Source organism: Phyllostomus hastatus, unplaced genomic scaffold, assembly GCF_019186645.2.
Source record: "Phyllostomus hastatus isolate PE091 unplaced genomic scaffold, TTU_PhHast_1.1 phas_contig_198, whole genome shotgun sequence".
NCBI lineage: Eukaryota > Metazoa > Chordata > Mammalia > Chiroptera > Phyllostomidae > Phyllostomus > Phyllostomus hastatus.
In genome coordinates, this window is record NW_025333715.1 from 4,728,193 (window position 1) to 4,747,006 (window position 18,814).

At 46.4% G+C, this 18,814-nt stretch overlaps 2 protein-coding genes across 2 annotated transcripts in view; one reads left to right on the forward strand and one right to left on the reverse strand.

Moving 5' to 3' along the window:
- Positions 1–3,657, reverse strand: part of ACO2 (aconitase 2) — a 41,567-nt gene extending 37,910 nt beyond the window's left edge. The window contains exon 1 of the mRNA XM_045834736.1: positions 3,506–3,657. Within this exon, the coding sequence (XP_045690692.1) occupies positions 3,506–3,541 (36 nt within the window). The 5' untranslated portion in view covers positions 3,542–3,657. The remainder of the gene's footprint in view (positions 1–3,505) is intronic.
- A 324-nt stretch (positions 3,658–3,981) lies between these two features.
- Positions 3,982–11,418, forward strand: PHF5A (PHD finger protein 5A). Its single transcript, XM_045834744.1, has 4 exons — positions 3,982–4,117; positions 4,540–4,563; positions 5,082–5,248; positions 10,776–11,418. The coding sequence occupies exons 1-4, from the start codon at positions 4,066–4,068 to the stop codon at positions 10,863–10,865; spliced, it is 333 nt and encodes a 110-aa protein (XP_045690700.1). The 5' UTR covers positions 3,982–4,065; the 3' UTR covers positions 10,866–11,418.
- Positions 11,419–18,814: the final 7,396 nt, after the last annotated feature.

Genomic DNA, 18,814 nt, shown 5'->3' on the forward strand with positions numbered 1-18,814 from the left:
GGATTAGCCAAAGGTCAGGTATGCATGACCCGTGAACCCGGGCTCCTGTGGGGGACTGCCTGAGGGAGCTGGGGCAGGGTGAGGTAGGGGGAGAAAAAGGGGGGAAATGGGACAACTGTAATAGCATAAACAATAAATTGTAATTAAAAAACTTTTTTTAAAAAAGAGCACTGTTCTCAGGTTATGGGGTACTAATGGTACCTTGGGCGACAGGCTGAATCATGATGCCAAAGGAAAGCAGCGAAGCGCAGGGGCTGGGACCTCAGGGTTTGGAACAGAAAGCTGCCAATTCAGCCCTGGCTGGTGTGGCTCAATGGACTGAGCACTGGCCTGTGAACCAAAGGGTTGCTGGTTCGATTCCCAGTTGGGGCACATGCCTGGGCTCCCCAGTACAGGGCATGCAAGAAACAACCATACATTGATGTTTCTCTCTGTCTCTTTATCTTTCCCTTCACCTCTTTTTAAAAATAAACAAAAGGCCTTAAAAAAATAAGAAACGAGCCCTGGCTGGCATAGCTCAGTGGATTGGGCACGGGCTTCGAACCAAAGCATCGCAGGTTCGATTCCCAGTCAGGGCACATGCCTGGGTTGCAGGCCATGACCCCCAGCAACCGCACATTGATGTTTCTCTCTCTCTCTCTCTTTCTCCCTTCCTTCCCTCTCTAAAAAGAAATAAATAAAATCTTTAAAAAGAAAAGAAAAAAAAAAGAAAGGTGCCGATTCAAATGAAATCTAGCAATAAGGCCCTAGGCAAGTTTATTTTATTTCACTAATAAGTACATAGCACTTACTACACGCAGGGAGGTTCTAAATACACTGCAACTATAATATGATTACTAGAGAAGTCTGAAGTACTATTTATTGTTATCTGTATCTTACAGGTGAAGGATCAGGGAGAGAGGTGCAGCAACTTGCCCAGAGTCACAGCTCGTGAGCACTAGTCAGCAAATAAGGTAGTGCGAAGCAAGAGTCCATGCTCTCAACCATTACACTGTGTTTTTGCTCTATTCCTATTTCTTCATCTATAAAACGGGGCTAATAGGTTTGCCCTATCTCACAGGGTCATGTGAGATTACTGGTACACAAGTAAATGTTAGTAACTCTTAGCGGTAGCAGTAATTGTCATCATTCTATCATCTACCTTCACCTTTGCTCCAGCCAAGGGCGGAAGAAAAATATTTTGGCTGAGAGAGATCTCCAAGGCTCCCCGGAGTAGAATACATTGGAACAGAGTGGAAACTCCATGAGAACAGGAATTGTCTGCTTTGCTTATCATTGCTTACGGAAGTAAGTCATGGGTGCTCGGCAAATACACAGTGAATGAGGTAGGAACAAATTTAACGCGTAGACAGGGTTCTGCAGACATGACAACCAAGGGAGTACCATCACATCTCAAATGAGGCTGAATATAAAAAAGGTAAATTTACAAGGTTTTCAGAGGACAGTGTTAGCTGGCCACTTGGTGATTGCTTAACACAGCCTGGCTATTGGGAGGCAGTGAGGTGTTACTCTGTTCATTCATCTCAACAACAACAACAAAAAGATCTGAATTTTAATCCTGACTCTTCCTGAAACTCACCCAGGCTTTCAAAGTCTAGGATTGTCTCTCTGTAAAAGAGGAAGCTGGGTCCTGACTGGTGTGGCTCAGTGGACTGAGTGATGGCCTGCAAACCAAAGAATCACTGGTTCGATTCCCAGTGAAGGCACATGCCTGGGTTGCAGGCCAGGTCCCTGGTGGGGGGCCCTAGAGAGGTAACCACAACATTGATGTTTCTCTCCCTCCCTTCCTCTCTCTAAAAATAAATAAAGAGGAAGGTGTACTCCATGATTGTCATAAAGAAGTATATTTTACTTCCTCATATTATAACAATCATCATAAAATTCTGAATGGAAGCCATTCACCAAGTGTTCAATAAACATTTGTCAATGAAGGTGATCCCCAACTGACAGATGAAGAAACTAAGAAGTAACTAATTCAAGGTCAGAGAGTCAGGGTAGAATATGAACTATATAGCCCAGGTCTCCTTCTAGACTGGTATAACACCCGTGCTTTCTAAGATCCTTTTGCAGTTCAAAAATACTGTGATATAAGTCCTCTCTTCCAAGCTCAGTAAATCTGTCATCATTTATCTTAAATAATCCTCCCTGGCATCACTACAGCATAGGACAGCAGATCAAAAAGAAACAACTACGGTATTTCCACATTGTAAACCTGGAGATTCAAAAGATCCGAAAAGGGAATTAGCAAAAATCCTTTGTCTTTGCCCAGAATTGAGAGATCAGAAGTATTTTACGGTAAGTGATTTCACTTTAACCACATGGTTTAATTTAAGCAAAAAGATTTAAAAAACCCCCACAAACTTCTAGTAACAATGCTTCCTGAGAGTACAGCATGTAACAATTTCTTTTTAAATCAAAGTTGTGCCACTTGATTCAAAGTAGTCACAAAGTTAAAAGACTGTCAGAGAACACAGAAATAATTGCTTTATTTTTATTAACAAAACACATACTTGACGCTGAACCTTTGAGTATAGCCCCTTTCTGGGGCTGTCATGTTAGGAGTGAAAACCCATCTGGCAATCAGTCAGTTTTCTTAGATACTTTCTTAGGGTCAAGGTCACACTGTTGAGTCTCTACCCTTCCATCTTGTATTTGAAAAGCAACTAATCGTGAGCTCCAAATACTCTGGTATGCTCCCAGATACAAATGTTGGCTCAGAAAGCACACTCTGGTTCCGAAAGGTTTGTGAGGACAGGTTGACATGACCAAGTAGAGCAGAGGGGCTACAGAACAGGATGCTCAGGCCACTTCGATGACAGCAGTAACTTTCACCCCCTTTCTGGGAGTGTCATTCCTTATCAAGCGAGAATAATCATCTCACCAGATGTTTACATGACTCACAATATGACAAGGACCTAAAACAGTCCCTCAACCTTGCAGAAAGGAGAGAGGTTACTGTTATCACGATTTACTACATCTGGGGCCGGAAGACCCCCTTTCATTCTTGGATACGTGTTCTGCAGGATCCTCAAAACATGGGACAGGGCACTAGTTTCTTCTCCAGACTCCAGGCCTGGCAACCGTAGATGCACCTGGCTAGCAAGTCTCCGCTTCTTAGAGGTGAACCTTCAGGCTCTGAGCCTAGCGGGCTCAGCATCGACCGTACCCCCCAGTCACCTTGTCCTCACCTTGAGGAACAGAAAGAAACCCTACAGGGAAGGAGAATCGGTCCTCAAAAAGGAGAAAAAAGTGCCTGCATTCTTCACTCGGCCGTCACTGCTTAGACCCACACTTCCCTCGGGGCGGGGACTGTGCTGGGAGAGCTGACAGAGCGGGGACGCCTTGACCTCGGGCGCCGGAGGAGCGGGCAGGACGCTGGGCCCGCGGCCGCGACAGGTACACAAAAAGTCACCGCAGGTCGGGCCTGCCTCGCCTCGCCCACAGCCGCAGGCGGACTGGGAGGGACCCCGCCCCCATGAACCCAGAGGGCCCTGAGTTCGCTCACCTGCAGCCGGGTCACCAGGAGGCTGTAAGGCGCCATTTTGTGCACTGACAAAGATGAGGTCGCGTGAAAGATGACGTCCCACGCGGCGTACTTAAAACCTTAGGGAAGGGGGCGTGGCCTGCCGAAGGGCGTCACGGCGAAGGCGGCACTTCCACCAGGCTCCAGTGCCAAAGGGCGCAGTGGGCGGAGCTCCTGTGTGAGCAACCAATACGGAAGAGGAAGACGCTGCATAAAAACGTTTGTGGAAGTAAATACCTTCACGAAGATGACTTATCAAAGTGCAAATTTTGTATTTGTACTTCAGATTATCTCTTCCATCCTAATCGGAGAAAGGCATTTTTTTTATTAACTCAGGGACCTGTCTCCCCAGCTACGACGGAAACTGGTCTTTGGAAAGTGAAGGTTTTGATACCGCGAGAACGAGCGAGGTTTGGTGCAAACACTGTGACCGCCGAGGGAAGCCTCAGGACCAATGACGGCGACTAGGAGGCAGGAACAATGGAGGTTAAAGGTCGAGCGGAAGTTCCGGGAGCTTCGGGTGACCTGCTTGAGTGCGAGCTATGGCCAAACATCACCCGGATTTGATCTTCTGCCGCAAACAGGCTGGTGTTGGTGAGACAGCGTTCATGTCCGCAGCTCTCTAGGTGGGGTTGGTATTAGGAGTTGGGGAATCGGAGATCCCCGTCTCTTCCTAGGGTCTGGCCTCGAAGGTGCCATGTTTCCCGCCTTACGGCGGGTGGCGTCGGAGCGCGCAGGTTTGCGGCCTTCAATAATGGAGAGGGCGGAGAGCGCATGCTGGGGGCCGCAGGTGGGTGGGTGGCAGGGGTGGGGTCCAGAGAAACTCAGATTGCCCAGGACCTGTGATGGACTTCGGGAACCCGTGGGTTTGGAAAGTTCATAAGGATAAAATGGGTGAAATCGCTCAGGACTCACTGAAGTCCCTGCTTCTGTCCCCACTCCAAGCTTGGGGATGTTTCTCCCCTCTTCGTCAAACTCTTAATTCTAACAGTACTCTACCATCTTTGATCTTGCAGCCATCGGAAGACTGTGTGAAAAATGTGAGTGGAACGCGCCCTCCCGAACACCCCACCCTTGTGCTCCGTTTCTGTGCAAACAGCAAATGGGCCTTTCCTGTGGGATCACAAAGGGAGCTTTAAGTAAATGTGCCTGGACGCACGTGAACACTGAATGCCAGACTGCCACCAAAGGCCCCCTTCACCTCCCTACTCCAACGTACCCATCTTAGACACTATGTTTAGGTTTTGAGAAAAATCTGTAGCTTTGGACAGAAAGTAACATGACCCCTGTCTCCAGCTCGCACAGTTTTTGCCTGTAATTGTACAGACACCATCTATCAGGGGCTGTGCTAAGCTCTTGTTAGATGATTGACTTGTTCCTGTGTGTGGTGGGGATTGAGATGGACACTGAGTAAACCAAGTTTTGCAATGGCAAAGTAGAAGACTCAAAAGTCACTCTCAGATGGAGACTAGTGTTTTTTTTTACCCCAGTACAAAAGGAGGGCAGAGGACATGGGGTACTTGCAAGTGGGCATAACTCCATTCTCTCTCCCTCACAGGTGATGGCAAGTGTGTGATCTGTGACTCCTACGTGCGCCCGTGCACCCTGGTGCGCATATGTGATGAGTGTAACTACGGCTCCTACCAGGGGCGCTGTGTGATCTGCGGAGGCCCGGGAGTCTCCGATGCCTATTATTGTAAGGAGTGCACCATCCAGGAGAAGGACGTGAGTGTGCTCCGAGCTTCCCATCTGACCTTTCTTTTATTTAGAAACACTTGGCTGTCCACGGCAAACTCCTATGGTCTGTGGAGATTGCCACGTTCAGCTGGTCACCTAGGTTATAATTTCAAATTCTGTGAGCCAAAGTGGGTGTGGTCCAATAAAAGGCAGTTATTTTCCATCAAAGGTAAAAATGCAAGAGAAGCAAATCTTTGTCAACACCAGCAATTTGGAGAGGCCTCTGTCTTTTCCTTTGCTCTCTATTTTTATTCAGAAACAACACCCTACATTTTGTAAGTCCCAGCACAGTGTATGGTGTGTAGTAGCCACTCAGTAATTCTTTTTCCTAGCATTAAGGACTGCTTGGGTGATGGTAGTGACATTTGCATTTGGGACAGTTCAAGTTGATGTCAGCTTTGAGTGGTTGAAAGAATGCCTTTGGTTTGATATCGTAGAATTGATTGTGATTCTGTCTCATGACATTGTTGCCTCTTGACATCATGTGGTGTCAGTGGCCAACCATTCCACCCCTTAAACCAGATGCAGTGGAGAAGGCTTACAGGTCTACTGTAAGGATGAGTTTTACTGTTTTCTTTAGCAGACTTCTTGGTGGTGGTTTCTTCTCGTGACACAATAAAAGGAAGTGTGATACAGTACCAATAGGTGAATAGACGGTATCTGGTACCTAATCTAGAATAAGGCAAAAGATGTATACTTCTTAATATACCCACAAGCAAAGAATAGGTGGTTTTCCCTGGCTGGCATAGCTCAGTGGATTGAGTGCAGGCTGCAAACCAAAGCATCACAGGTTCGATTCCCAGTCAGGGCACATGCCTGGGTTGCAGGCCACGGCTCCCAGCAACCACACATTGATGATTCTCTCTCTTTCTCCCTCCCTTCCCTCTCTAAAAATAAATAAATAAAATCTTAAAAAAAAAAAGAATAGGTAGTTTATAGATGTTACCTCCCTTATTCTTCACAGTGACTTTGTTAAGTAGGGATTATTATTATCCCCATGTTACAGTCCCTTACCCAGCTAACAAGTGGCACGCCCAGAGTGTCTGATTAAACCTAGTGGTGTCACATTACCCTGCGTTGTCCTTTCATAAATCCTTTTCGTTGGATGTGCCCATCTTGAGGAGAAACAACCCAGCCATCTCAGCAGTCTGTGTACTTGGATTTTTTCTACCCCCAGTAAGTGTGACGCATCCGGCCAGATAAGACTGTTCTTACACAGTTAAGTCTTATTTAGGGAGATGAGAAGGGTCACAGATGAAGTAGGAAAAACATAACTTCATTTGGCGATTTGAACTTTCTCCTGACCTAAACCCTTATTTGCATTTATTTACGTTTGACTGTCAAATCGTATTCTGCTTGGATCTGGTCCACCAGCTAAGTTTCACTTGTTTAGAGAAAGAATGTTGGTTTGTGCGTCTGAACCCCATTTTTCCCACTTCTTGGTAAAGTGCCTGACACGTGTTGTAAGCATGGGCCACACTTTCAGTGCTGCCCCTACAAGTCGTCCACAGGAGTTCCCGTTATGAACTGTCTGGTGCCTAGCTGGTGGTTGGCGATTATTTATAGTCCATAGTAGTGAAACCACGGTAAGACAACAGCAGTGGAGAGGAAAGTACAAATGATCTTAAACTAGCTAAAGAGTCCATTAAGGAAATTTTCTTGAACTTTTTTGTGGTTGCAGCTAGAGTTACTATTGGCTTGAGCTTGCAGCCAGAGAGTGCTTATTGTTCATTGCTGTCTGACTCATCTTCGTGTGGTGTGTGACCCGATCCCTCTGGATGCTCATGCCTCATTCTGTCCCTGTCCCTGAGCGTTGTTCCAGACGTCACTGCCCCCGCTTCACGTTATACAGGGATGTTCTGGGGATATTTGAGATAGCACCCAGCTCACACCACTCAGTCACAGTTTCCAGGGAACACAAAGCAGCTCAATGGCATGGTCCAGTCTCTCAGTCTTATAGATCAACATGTACATTAAGAGCCTAAGACTTTTTCCTATACAGAAACCTTCCTGCAGCCAAAGCAACCCTCATTAATGTTCTCTTCCTGCAACTTTAGTCATTTTTAAGGGAATTAGACCAACAAACTAAGCTGGGTGTGCTCTGTAGGTTTTGGGGTGGGGTTAAAGATTTTATATATTTTTTCAGAGGGGAAGGGAGGGAGAAAGAGAAGGAAAGGAACATGAATGTGTGGTTGCCTCTCATGTGGCCCTCACTGGGGAGCTGGCCCGCAACCCAGGCATGTGCCCTGACTGGGAATTGAACTGGAAATGCTTTGGTTCGCAGCCCACACTCAATCCACTGAGCCACACCAGCCAGGGCTGCTCTATAGTTTTTCAAAGCTTCAAGAGTACTCGGGAGTTGTCCTAATAGGCCACGGATGTGGGTTGGATCCCCGATCAGGGCACATACAAGAAGCAACCAATCAATGTATAAACGAGTGGAACAACAAATGCATGTCTGTCTGTCTGTCTGTCTCCCTCCCCCCTCTCTCCCCCTCCCCATCCCTCCCCCTCTCTCCCTCCCTCCTCTGCTCTCCCTCCCTCTAAAGTCAAACTTCTAAAAAAAAATTTTTTTTTTAATACTCGAGAGTCAGGGATAATACCTGTGGGCGTTGCTGCCAGAGGAGTAATTCGTAGTTTCTTCTAATGTAGCATCATCTTGATCCCTTGTAACCCTTAATTCCTTTACTCCTTTTACTTACCATTTTCCTCAGCCGTCTGAACCAGAAAACAAAATAGCAGCTAACATCTGTGGAGTTCTTACTATGTGCCAGACACTCTGCTGAGCATTCTTTTCCAAAAACGGTATGGATATAGATGGGGAGGTTAAGGCTTAGAAATGTTTCCCTGGCTGGTGTGGCTCAGTGGATTGGGCACTGTCCTGCAAACCAAAGGGTCACCGGTTTGATTCTCAGTCAGGGCACACGCCTGGGTTGTGGGCCAGTCCCCAGTATGGAACTCATGAGAGGCAACCACACATTGATATATCTCTCCTTCTCTTCCCCTCTCTCTAAAAATAAATAAAATCTTTAAAAAAAAATACACAGCTGCCTAAAATAATACTTCCCTGTGCTAGGCACGGGGACTGACAGGTGACGAAGGTTTTAGTGTTCACACACACAGGTGCTAGAAGAGGTCCTGCCATGAGGCAGGTACTTGGCAGGTGTTTTCAAAATGTCTTCTAGCTGAACTCACACCCTGCGCCATCCTCCAGGCTTCCTTACCGGCCCTGCCACTTTCCTTCCCCGTGCTCCCCATTCACAGGCGTCCTGTGGAAGCCTCCCAGCTCCGGCGTCCACACCCTCACCTTCCACAGCGTTGGTAGAAACTGGGCACGGCCACGAGACCCGCAGGAAGTACGTAGACAATAAAACACAGGGGAGTGTAGGCAAGAAAACAGGAAACCTGTGAGTCAGTGAGCGAAGATGCCACAAACCCCAAAGATCTAATAATCCAATACATTGGTTTGCCAACTTTTTTTTTCTGGGTCCCTCCCCCCAAACTTCTTAAAAAATATGTGGAGTCCTGTCTTCACAGAAGTATCTTATACTGAACTTGTGTGTGTGTGTGTGTGTGTGTACGTGTACGTGTACGTGTGTACGTGTACGTACGTACCATTATGAAATTGCTGGTATTTGATTTTGGCAATTTCTTAAACTTACTAAGAGCTGACTATACATCAGACACTGTTCTGAGTACATGTATTGATTCTTGACTCCAGGAGGTAGGTTCTGCCGGTGTGACTGGAAAGAGACACAGGGAGGTTCATAAACGTATGGAAACCCAGGTCGCCTCACCTCGGAGCCCACCACCTGAACTGAGGCTCCGAGTGGGAGCGCAGCTGCACGTGTTGGGGCGGCGCCTCTCGAGACTCTCCAGGGCTAGAAAAATACAGATTTGCGAACATCGGCCAGTCTACTTATTTTACAGTTGAGGGGTGTGAGTCCGAAGAGGACTGATTTACCTGCAGTCACACAAGTCAGCAGAGCACAGTAAGTCTCAACAGGTCATTGTCACACCACAGCACCTCACAACGTCTCAGAAGGCCTTAGCGCACTCTTGTGTTTGAGGTCAGGCTCCCCTGAGCGAGGACGAGGCCGCTGTTCCCTCATTTGTACCAGGACTTCCCATACAAATCACATGGCTTACTAGAGGTCACCCGGCAAGCTGCCGCGGGGGCTGGGCCCATAGCCCGGCTCACTCAGCACAGCGAACTCCACAGATGGTAGTTCTCAATGTAATACATGCTACATGTTTTCTAGAAACTAATGACATGTTAGTGTTGGCTTTCTCTTTTCGGGGTTTGTTTGATTTTTTGTGTTTGTTTTTTTAATTAGAGAAATAGAAACATTGATTCGTTCCACTTATGCATTGATTGTTTGATTCTCCTGTGTGCTCTGACTAGGGATTGAACCTGCAACCTTAGCCTATCAAGACCACCCTCTAACCAACTGAGCTGCCTAGCCAGGGGTCAGATATTTTTGAAGTGTTGATATCAGTCCCTGAAAAGGGAAATCAGCTGCATTAGAAATGAGGTGTCTAAGGACTTCATTGGTTCATTCTATAGCCCGGTGTCACAGGAAGCAACCTCCTCTGACATGGATGTTAAATAAAATCATCAGCCCTGTGAAGGTTTTATGCAATGGCAACGCGCAGTTTTCCTCCCATCATTCCAGATCAGCTGATGGAGTCATCACGTCTGCAGAGCACAGCTTCCCAGGGGCCTCCCTGAAACCACTCAAGCTCAAAGCTCGCAAAATGGCCAGGAGAGCATGTCATTTCAGATCAGAGTAGGGACATCAACAGGGCACTGAAACACTCTTCCCCCAAGAGCATGTGTCACACCGGGTGAATTAATAAGGACACATCAAACCCAGTATCCTGTGAGATTTTTTTTTATGTATGTATTTCAGGGGAAGGTAGAGAAAAAGAAGGAAACATCACTGTGTGGTTGCCTCTAGTACACCCCCTACTGGGGACCTGGCCTGCAACCCAGGCATGTGTCCTGGCTGGGAATTGAACTGGTGAACTTCGGCTCACAGGCCAGCGCTCTTTATCCACTGAGCCACACCAGCCAGGTCCTCCTGTGAGATTTAAAATGTAAGGTACTGTTCTGTGAAGTCTTTCAGTTTCCTTCCTTGGTGGTAGTCTCTCTGTTCTTGGGATAGTGGAAGAGAGCTAGAAAGCTTGATTTGCAGATGATTGATACTTCTACCTTTCACTAGAAGAACACCCTTTGGGTATTTTAAGAGTTTTAGATCCTGCCTGGACTATGTCATATTAGCAACTTACGTGGGCTGAGAATCCAACGTTGTAAGCTCAGGCCACTGGATTGAAGGCAGACGGGGCCTGGGCACTTGCTGGTTGCTTGGTAAGCTCTTGGTTGGTTGAATAGGAGAACTAAAGTGGCAAGATGTATGACTAGACCGTTAGTCCAAACGTTATTTTCATGTTAATTCCCTCTCGATACAGGCTCCAAGACTTTTGACAACTTCTCTGTTCTTCTGTTTTCCAGAGAGATGGTTGCCCAAAGATTGTCAATTTGGGGAGCTCTAAGACAGATCTCTTCTACGAACGCAAAAAATACGGCTTTAAGAAGAGGTGATTGGTGGGTGGCCTTTCCTCCCTCCATTAGGCTGCCGAAGCTGCCAGAAGAGACGCCTGCTACTGCCAACAGAAAGGGAACGAAGCACAGCACCTTGCCGGAACCCCTCTCAGTACACTGGCGCCCCCCGCCCTCCTCTCTCCTCTCCTCTCCCCCCACGAGGCGATGGAATGGAAAAGGGTCGGCACAGAGGGTTCTGGTGGACTGGGTCAGAAAAACTGATAGAGTAGTTCATGGTTTTTCTTGAATGCAGGAAGCAAAACTCCGTCTTCTGTATTGATAAGTTCTCTACGCCAAGAGCTTCTCAAACAGAAATAGTATCATTTCAGCGTTCTCGAGGAGTCCACGGGAGGTGCCTGTGTTCACACAGCAGCGCTGACGGCAGCTGTCTTCGATGAAACATCCGCAGGGGCAGGGAGCTCGCGGAGCAATAAACGAGGGCATTTAATCTTGATGACACTTACTGGGTAGGGCTGGTTCATGTTACTGTTTTTTAAGAAAATAGAAAACCCTTTCTGTTGCTATTAATAAAGGAGGTGTTTATTTTCTGGCAGTTGATCACTGTCCAATTTAAGTTTAACTCTAGGAACTTAAACTCCAGTTTGTTTCAGTCACCCAGGAACTTGCGATTCAGAATAGAGGTATTGGGACTCATCGAACACCTCGTCGTCTTATTACTACTGGGAGGAATTCAAAACTAGCCGTTATAGGTCCTTCATGACCTTCATTATAGGTCAATTTTAGTAACAACATTTTTTCCTCCTGCCCAACTTTAATTTTGAACTGAAGACAGAGTTTAGTTGATTTGCTTCATAAAGTGCATGTATATTCACATTAAGGATTTTTTGAATGAAATTAATGGAGGACTGAGGACAAATTCAGACATTTAACCCTAACTCAGCTGTCTGCACGTTTGCCCACTAGAGGTGATAAGGAGGTTAACTTGAGACACATAATTCGAGACATCTGGTTACGTAGGCCTTCGGACACCATTGATTTGAAAAAGGTTACAAGTCTTGAGGATCCAAGGTGGTTCTGCAACTTGTGGGCAAAACCACAGGAAGAAATGAGAGTGTTCTGACTTCTCTAGTTTGGATCAACAAAACCTGATTATTCGTGATGTGCTGTCTGCCTTCAGGAATTCAGTAGAGGAGCCTGCCAGAAGCAGCTCCACTGTAACCCTGAAGGTGCACAAAGGAAGGGTTCTTGACCCAGCTTTGGGACACCTCACGGAACCTAGGGCCAGTTCATGGTCACACGGGTAAAGGTCACCCTTAAGGCTTTCCCATTTTGTCTCCTGCCACCAATTTCCTGTACTCCAGCCACTGGGGTTTCCTTCAGTTCCTGAAACTGCCGCTCTCTGTTAGGTCGGAGTCGCTCAAGAAACCAGCCGGACCCAGCGAACTCGGGAGAACGGGGTTTCTTGGCGGGGAGTAAGGGGGAAAGTGGAGCGGACGGAGGGCGCACTGAATGAGTAGCGGAATAGGGTGGAAGGGGCCAGAGGAGAAGCTGGAGCCGCTGTGCCCTAGGGTTTCTGAACAACTCTGCGGTCGGGGAGTCGGGTTGATGGGAGGCCAGTCCCAGTGACCAGAGAGCGGGCCTCCAGCCAGGTGCCCAATCCCGGTTTCGGCACCAAAAGTGTTAGGTCGGAGTCGCTCAAGAAACCGGACGGACGCAGCGAGCTAAGGAGAACGGGGTTGATTGGCTAGCGGGGATAAGGGAAAGGGGAGCCAACCAAGGCGGTTAAGACTTACTCGCTCGATTGTTCTTAGGTCAGGGTGTTGAAACACAGAAACCTGCGGAGGGTATCAGAGTTTGATTGGCTACAGCTGGTTGCTGGGTGCAGGCTCAAGACAAAACTGCAACCTGTTACGCCGGATTGGCCGACCCCAGACCCTAATCTTGATCTGTTTTTCCTGGGCAGGGTCTGCAGGCAGCTTCCCACGGTGCTATTTTCTAGCCTGGTTTTTCCCTCCTCCTAGGTCTGTCCCTCTCCTTCTGGCCTCGGTGCTCTTTACCGGTTAATCCCCCTCTAAGATCGGGCTGTCTTGATCACCTAACTCCTGCTCATCCTTCAGACCTCAGCCGAATGCTTCCTCAAATACACCTCTGGACCCCCAATCTGAGTTTTCCCTTTTACATGTCTGTGTAGCACTGTAAGCATTTGGTAATTATTGACAGCTAGTAGGCTGTGTTCTGTGGTGGCAGGAACCAAGTCTGCTGTGCCTGGCAGGTAGCAGGTGCTCCGTACTGAATAAATAATGTAAACCAAGGAAACCAGATAATTGGGCTTTGAAGCACATGTTGGAACCCATGGGTAAAGGGGATGATGGGAGACCATCTGAACCGGATGATGTGTTTGGGAGCTAAGCAGTTCTAAAGCATCAGGTAAGGGTTCTGGTATGTCAAAATGTTGCAGAGAACAGATCATTTTCAGATTATGTTTAGAATTGCCATTGATTCCACAGTGATTTTAAAGTGTAATGTAAGTCGAAATGTTTCGCAAAAAAAAAAATTAGGTTTTTAAAATTTGCTTATTAACTACTCTGGTCAATATAACATCTTGTATCTACAAATGATTCCAAAACTCCTTAATTTCAGCAAAGCACGTTAAGTGTTCTATCAGCCTCCATGTGAATGCCTCTAAAACATCTTGCAAGGAAACTTAAGAATAATGCCCAGCCCTGGCTGGTGTGGCTCAGTGGATTGAGTGTTGACCTGTGAACCAAAGGGTCAACAGTTCAATTCCCAGTCAGGGCACATACCTGGGTTGCAGCCGGGTCCCCAGTCGGGAGCGCAAAGAGGCAACCACACACTGATGTTTTTCTCCCTCCCTTTCTCCCCCCGCCCCCCCCACTCTCTACAAATAAATAAATAAGAAATTTTTAAAGAATACTGCCTAGTAGGAGGTCAGAGATTATAAGATTATACCCTCCACACTGATAACTAATGGAGCAAGTCGACCTTAGCCCAGTGAGTTCATCTGAATGCCACTCCTTGTCACCTACTTTCATAATCCCGTTCTTGGTTCCTTTCTTATAAGAGACCAAGGAAACAATATAATGCAATAAATGAGTTCCAAACCACCTGAGATAAACTAAGTGGTTTTGATTTTAATTTTTGTCCACCTTGGACTTCAGAAATTCCTTTTCAATTGTAAAAATTGGCATAATGATAGTACAAATTTTCTGTGGGGAAAACATCACAAGCTGAATTTTCACCTCTAACAGTATACAGTTCTGTGAAGAGAATTAGAATAATGATCTGTGTATGGCCACCAAAAATCAGAATGGTCTTCAAAATTACTGTTTTTCTCCAGTGCTGAAATGAGCACTACTGACAGAGAAAGTAGTTCCCTTTCCTGACTATGATTAATTAATCTCCTTTAAACATCGCACTTATTATATTGCTCTTGTTAAAAAAAAAAAAAGGTGTAATGAGAAGTGTGCCGGGTTTATAATGAGACCTTGATTCCTGCTCTGCTACTGACCTTTAGTGAGTCGTTGAGCCTTTCTGTGCTTCTTTTTTCTTATCTACTAAATAATGGTAATAGCGCCTACCTTTTTGGGACAACAGATTAAATTTGACCTTGTTAGCCCTGACTGATGTGGCTCAGTTGGGCATCTTCCCAGAAAGGGAAAGGTTGCAGGTTCGATTCCTGGTCAGGGCACATGCCTGGTTGCGGGGTCAGTCACTGATTGGGGCACATACAAGAAAGAGGTAGCTGGTCAGTGTTTTCTCTCTTGCATTGATGTTTCTCCCTGCTTTCCCCTCTCTCTAAAAGTAAATAAAGTAAAATAAAAATTGGACCTTGTTAGTGCCTGACCTTTACTGGGAAAGCTTTACAAAAATGGTGGGTTGTTTTTTTTTTCAAGACTATTTATTTTTTAGAGAGGGGAAGAGAAGGAGAAAGAAAGGGAGAGAAACATCAGTGTGTGGTTGACCCTCACATGCCCCCAACTGGGGACTTGGCCTGCAAGTCAGGCATGTGCCCTGGCTGGGAATTGAACCGGCGACCCTTTGGTTTGCAGGCCCGCATTCAATTCATTGAGCTACACCAGCCAGGCAAAAATGGTGGTTCCTTTACTGTGAGTCTCTACTTTTTCACAGAGAGACATTTAAGTCCTGGCACTGAGGTTCTCCAAATGGTTCCCTCTCTCCCCTACCCGCAAGGTTTTTCTCCACTTCTCTCTCTCTCTCATCACTAGGCCGTTGAAGGGACATTCCTTGCACGCTCCTGTGGTCTTGGCTCTGCTTTCCTTTGTTTGAAATGCCCTTTCACCCTCACATCAGCCAGCCAACTCGGTACCTCTTCCTTCTCAGCTCCTGACCTCTCATGAGTGCTCCAGATGCCCCACAGCAGTCCCACTTGGACTAGCTCCATGCCTAGTATATACATACGAGTTTCATAGAACAATATTTACTGTGTGTATTGCACTCCAGCATTTTCATTTTATCCCATTCTATTCTAAAGATTCTGGCTGAAATACATGAAACTAAGTGGTTTCATGACACTACTAATGGATCACACCCCAGAGTTTCAAAACTGAATTAGATCATAAGGTCCTTGAGCTCATTTCTGCCTCTCCCACCACTTCAGGGCACACAGCAGGCAGCCCCTCAAAAAATCACTACATTGAACTGGAAAAGGGGTCACTAACACAGGAGTCAGGGTGAATAATACAATCGATTGAAAAGGGAGGGGTGTAAGCATAGCCCAAACACGCTGATAAATGGTATGTGACCCTTGGCTTTCCCATCTGGAAGACAATATGGAGGTGGGGACTGTGGGAGAACCAGAGTGCACAGGCTCTGTTTTAAAGGAGAGGGCTGCCATTCAACTCCATAGAATTGTCACCCTGAATGCCCAGTATTATCAGAGCTTTTGAATTAAGGACAAGTGGTAAAATAAGATTTTTGTGCCGTCTTCCAATTTTTTAAATATTGTTACTTCATGCCCTGGCTGGTGTGGCTCAATTGGTTGGAGCGTTGTTCCTTAATTGAAAGGCTGAGTGTTTGGTTCCCAGTCAGGGCACATACCTAGGTGACTGGTTCCATTCCTGGTTGGGGCACTTACAAGAGAAAACCAATTGCCCTGGCAGGTGTGGCTCAGTGGATTGAGCACAGGCTTGCAAACCAAAGGGTCACCAGTTCAATTACCAGTCAGGACACATGCCTGGGTTGCGAGCCAGGTCCTCAGTACAGGGCGCACAAGAGGCAACCGCACACTGATGTCTCTCTCCCTCTCTTTCTCCCTCCCTTCCCTTCTCTCTGAAAATAAATACATAAAATCTTTTTTTAAAAAGAGAGAGAGAGAAAGAAAACCAATTGATATTTCTCTCCCTAAAAACAAATGAAAATATGTCCTTGGGTGAGAATAAAAAAAAAAATTCATCCTTGGCTGGTATAGTTCAGTGGATTGAGCATGAGCTGCAAACCAAAGGGTCGCTGGTTCAAGTCCCAGTCAGGGCACATGCCTGGGTTGCAGGCCAGGTCCCCAGTGGGGGTCACGTGAGAGGCAGCCACACATGGATGTTTCTCTTCCTCTCTTTCTCCCTCCTTTCCCCTCTCTAAAAAGAAATAAAAACTTTAAAAATTTTTTCAGCTCATTAACAATTTTTTAATGTATCAGTCTATGCCAAGACAATACATCCAACAGATGTGGACCTGGTGTGGACCTTGGCCTGCCAATTAGCAGATTATAGATTATATATATAATAAATATATAAATATATTTATATATTTATGGAGAGGGAGAAACATCACTTTGTTGTTCCATTTATTTATGCATTCATTGGTTGTTTCTTGTACATGCTCTGACCTGAGATCAAACCCGCAGCCTTGGAGTATTGGGACAACAATCTAACCAACTGAGCTACCTGGCCAGGGCCCAATTAGCAGCTTTTAAATTAAGAAAACTAACTTCCCAGGGAATCAAACTGAAATGACTAAATTTCAGAGAGACTGTCACTCTGTTCTGACCTGTAGCTGCTTAATAGTAGTTTGAAGCTAGGACATAAAGTTGAAAGATTCTTTGCCTTGGGTGGAATTTTTGTGCCTAAAAAAAGCATTCCAATTCCCACTTTTCCAGTTCCTTATCAACTCTCTCCACTACCTACACTAAAATGTTACTCTCAGCAAAAGATAGGTTTGTTCATTTGTTTACTAGAATTCACTCACATTGCCCTGTACATTCAATCACTCTTCTCCAAAGCCAGTTTCTGCTGTGGCTTTCTTTGTTCGTTCCTACCCTGCTGTGGCAATGGATTTGAAGAATCAAACCGAGGGACTGTTTTCTTGGATAATATAAAAGAAACCACAAAATTCGTCACCCTGGCATGTATGTATGGGAGTGACTCACCCCTGACGGTTAATTGGTCCTAATTATGACCAGCCTGACTTGTCAGAGTAACAAAACATCTGGCATAACTTGCTTCCTCTCAGGGGACCTGCCCCCACCTCTCCCCTCTGCACATGCTTACTTTGAAACTCGCCATGCCTAAAACATGGTGTGTGCTTCTGAAGGGATGATTATTCCAAATGGGAACGGAATGCTCGAGTAGGGATTCAGCTCACAAGCCCTGGCAAGATGAAATCATGTTTGGAAGGGAAAAAACGTCTTCCTCTTCACATCATAAATGGAGACATCAGCAGTTAAGGAGGGTGAATACCTTTTTCCCCCCTGTGTTTTATCTTTTCCTGTTTGCATGCTCACCCTTTGCACAGGGCTCCCATCTGAGAAGGAGCCTGGATTTCTCAGTTTGTTTTTAGTGACGTTGCTCAGGGCTGCTGTTTCCACAGTGCAGGAGAAATACGAACCAAAGCATGAACACACTAATTCAGCGCCTTCCTTCCAGGGCTCAGTTCGCCCTCTCTCAGCCTGCATTGAATGGTGGGAGCCCTCCATCTGCGTGTATCGGCTCCATTACTCCCCTCCTGAGGTACTATACTATAGGAGAATTCCTTTCAGCTCACCCTCACCTTTCTTATCATTCTGTCTTGTAAGGTGTCTTACTGGGGAATACACATTGAACTGAACACAGGTTATGTAAAATATAATTTGCCAGAATGGTTACCTTTAAGAATAGCAACTATTTGTTAGGCTTTGCATACAGAATCATGTTTAATCCACACGATCCCCAGTTTAAGGAGGAGAAAACAAGTTTGATGATGGGAAGAGATTTATTGCCATTAAATCAAGATAACGTGATTGGCGGCAGAACTAGGATTCAAACCCACATATTTCCATGGCTACCTCTAATAAATAACTACCAATACCAGCAGCCTTTGCAAGGCCCCACTGCGCAAACGCTTCCTCTGCCCGAGGACCTGGCTCCCCGCTCTCGGCCCCCAACCCTAGTCCCAGCGGCTGGATGAAAACCCAATCAGATGCCGCCTCTCCCCTGAACTCGACCAATGGGAAGGCTGTTGCTAGCATACCAGGTATATTTTTAGCTATTCAGTTCTCTGGAACCCTGTGGGTCGATGGGGACTCTGCCCGGGCAGGGCGTGCTGGTTGAAATGAAAACAAAAACTAGGCGAAGAGGGAAGGAATAGGGAGGGGAAAAGCGGTGAAAGGAAGGAAGGGAGGGTAGAAGAATGAGGAGGAGGGAGAGGGAAAGGGAGAGGGGAGGAGTGGGGCATGGCGGAGGGGGCGTGTATGTGACGCTATGCTTCTCGCTGACGCACATGGCAAGTAGTCCCTGGAGGTGCCCCAAGAGCTGAAGCGCTCAGAGTGTGGGGGATGGGGCTCTCGTGCTCCAGATCCCTCGCACCTCCCTTTCCCCGTGGAGTTTGCCCTGCAATCCGGTTTCTCTGCTGCAGTCAAGGAAAACTAATTTAAACCCCCCACGCTGCCCTCTGCCCTTGCCATAAAAAAAGAGTGACCAATGAATTTGCAAACAATTCGTAGCTGGAAACTCAGATCTCACCCACCCCACCTGGGCTCA

What these genes read in the sequence shown, in the direction of transcription:
- PHF5A (XM_045834744.1), top strand. Translation starts at nt 4,066, where the DNA reads ATGGCCAAACATCACCCGGATTTGATCTTCTGCCGCAAACAGGCTGGT. An exon ending in CCGCAAACAGGCTGGTGTTG is followed by an intron (nt 4,118 to 4,539) that starts GTGAGACAGCGT and finishes TTGATCTTGCAG; the next exon opens with CCATCGGAAGACTGTGTGAA. An exon ending in GCACCATCCAGGAGAAGGAC is followed by an intron (nt 5,249 to 10,775) that starts GTGAGTGTGCTC and finishes TCTGTTTTCCAG; the next exon opens with AGAGATGGTTGCCCAAAGAT.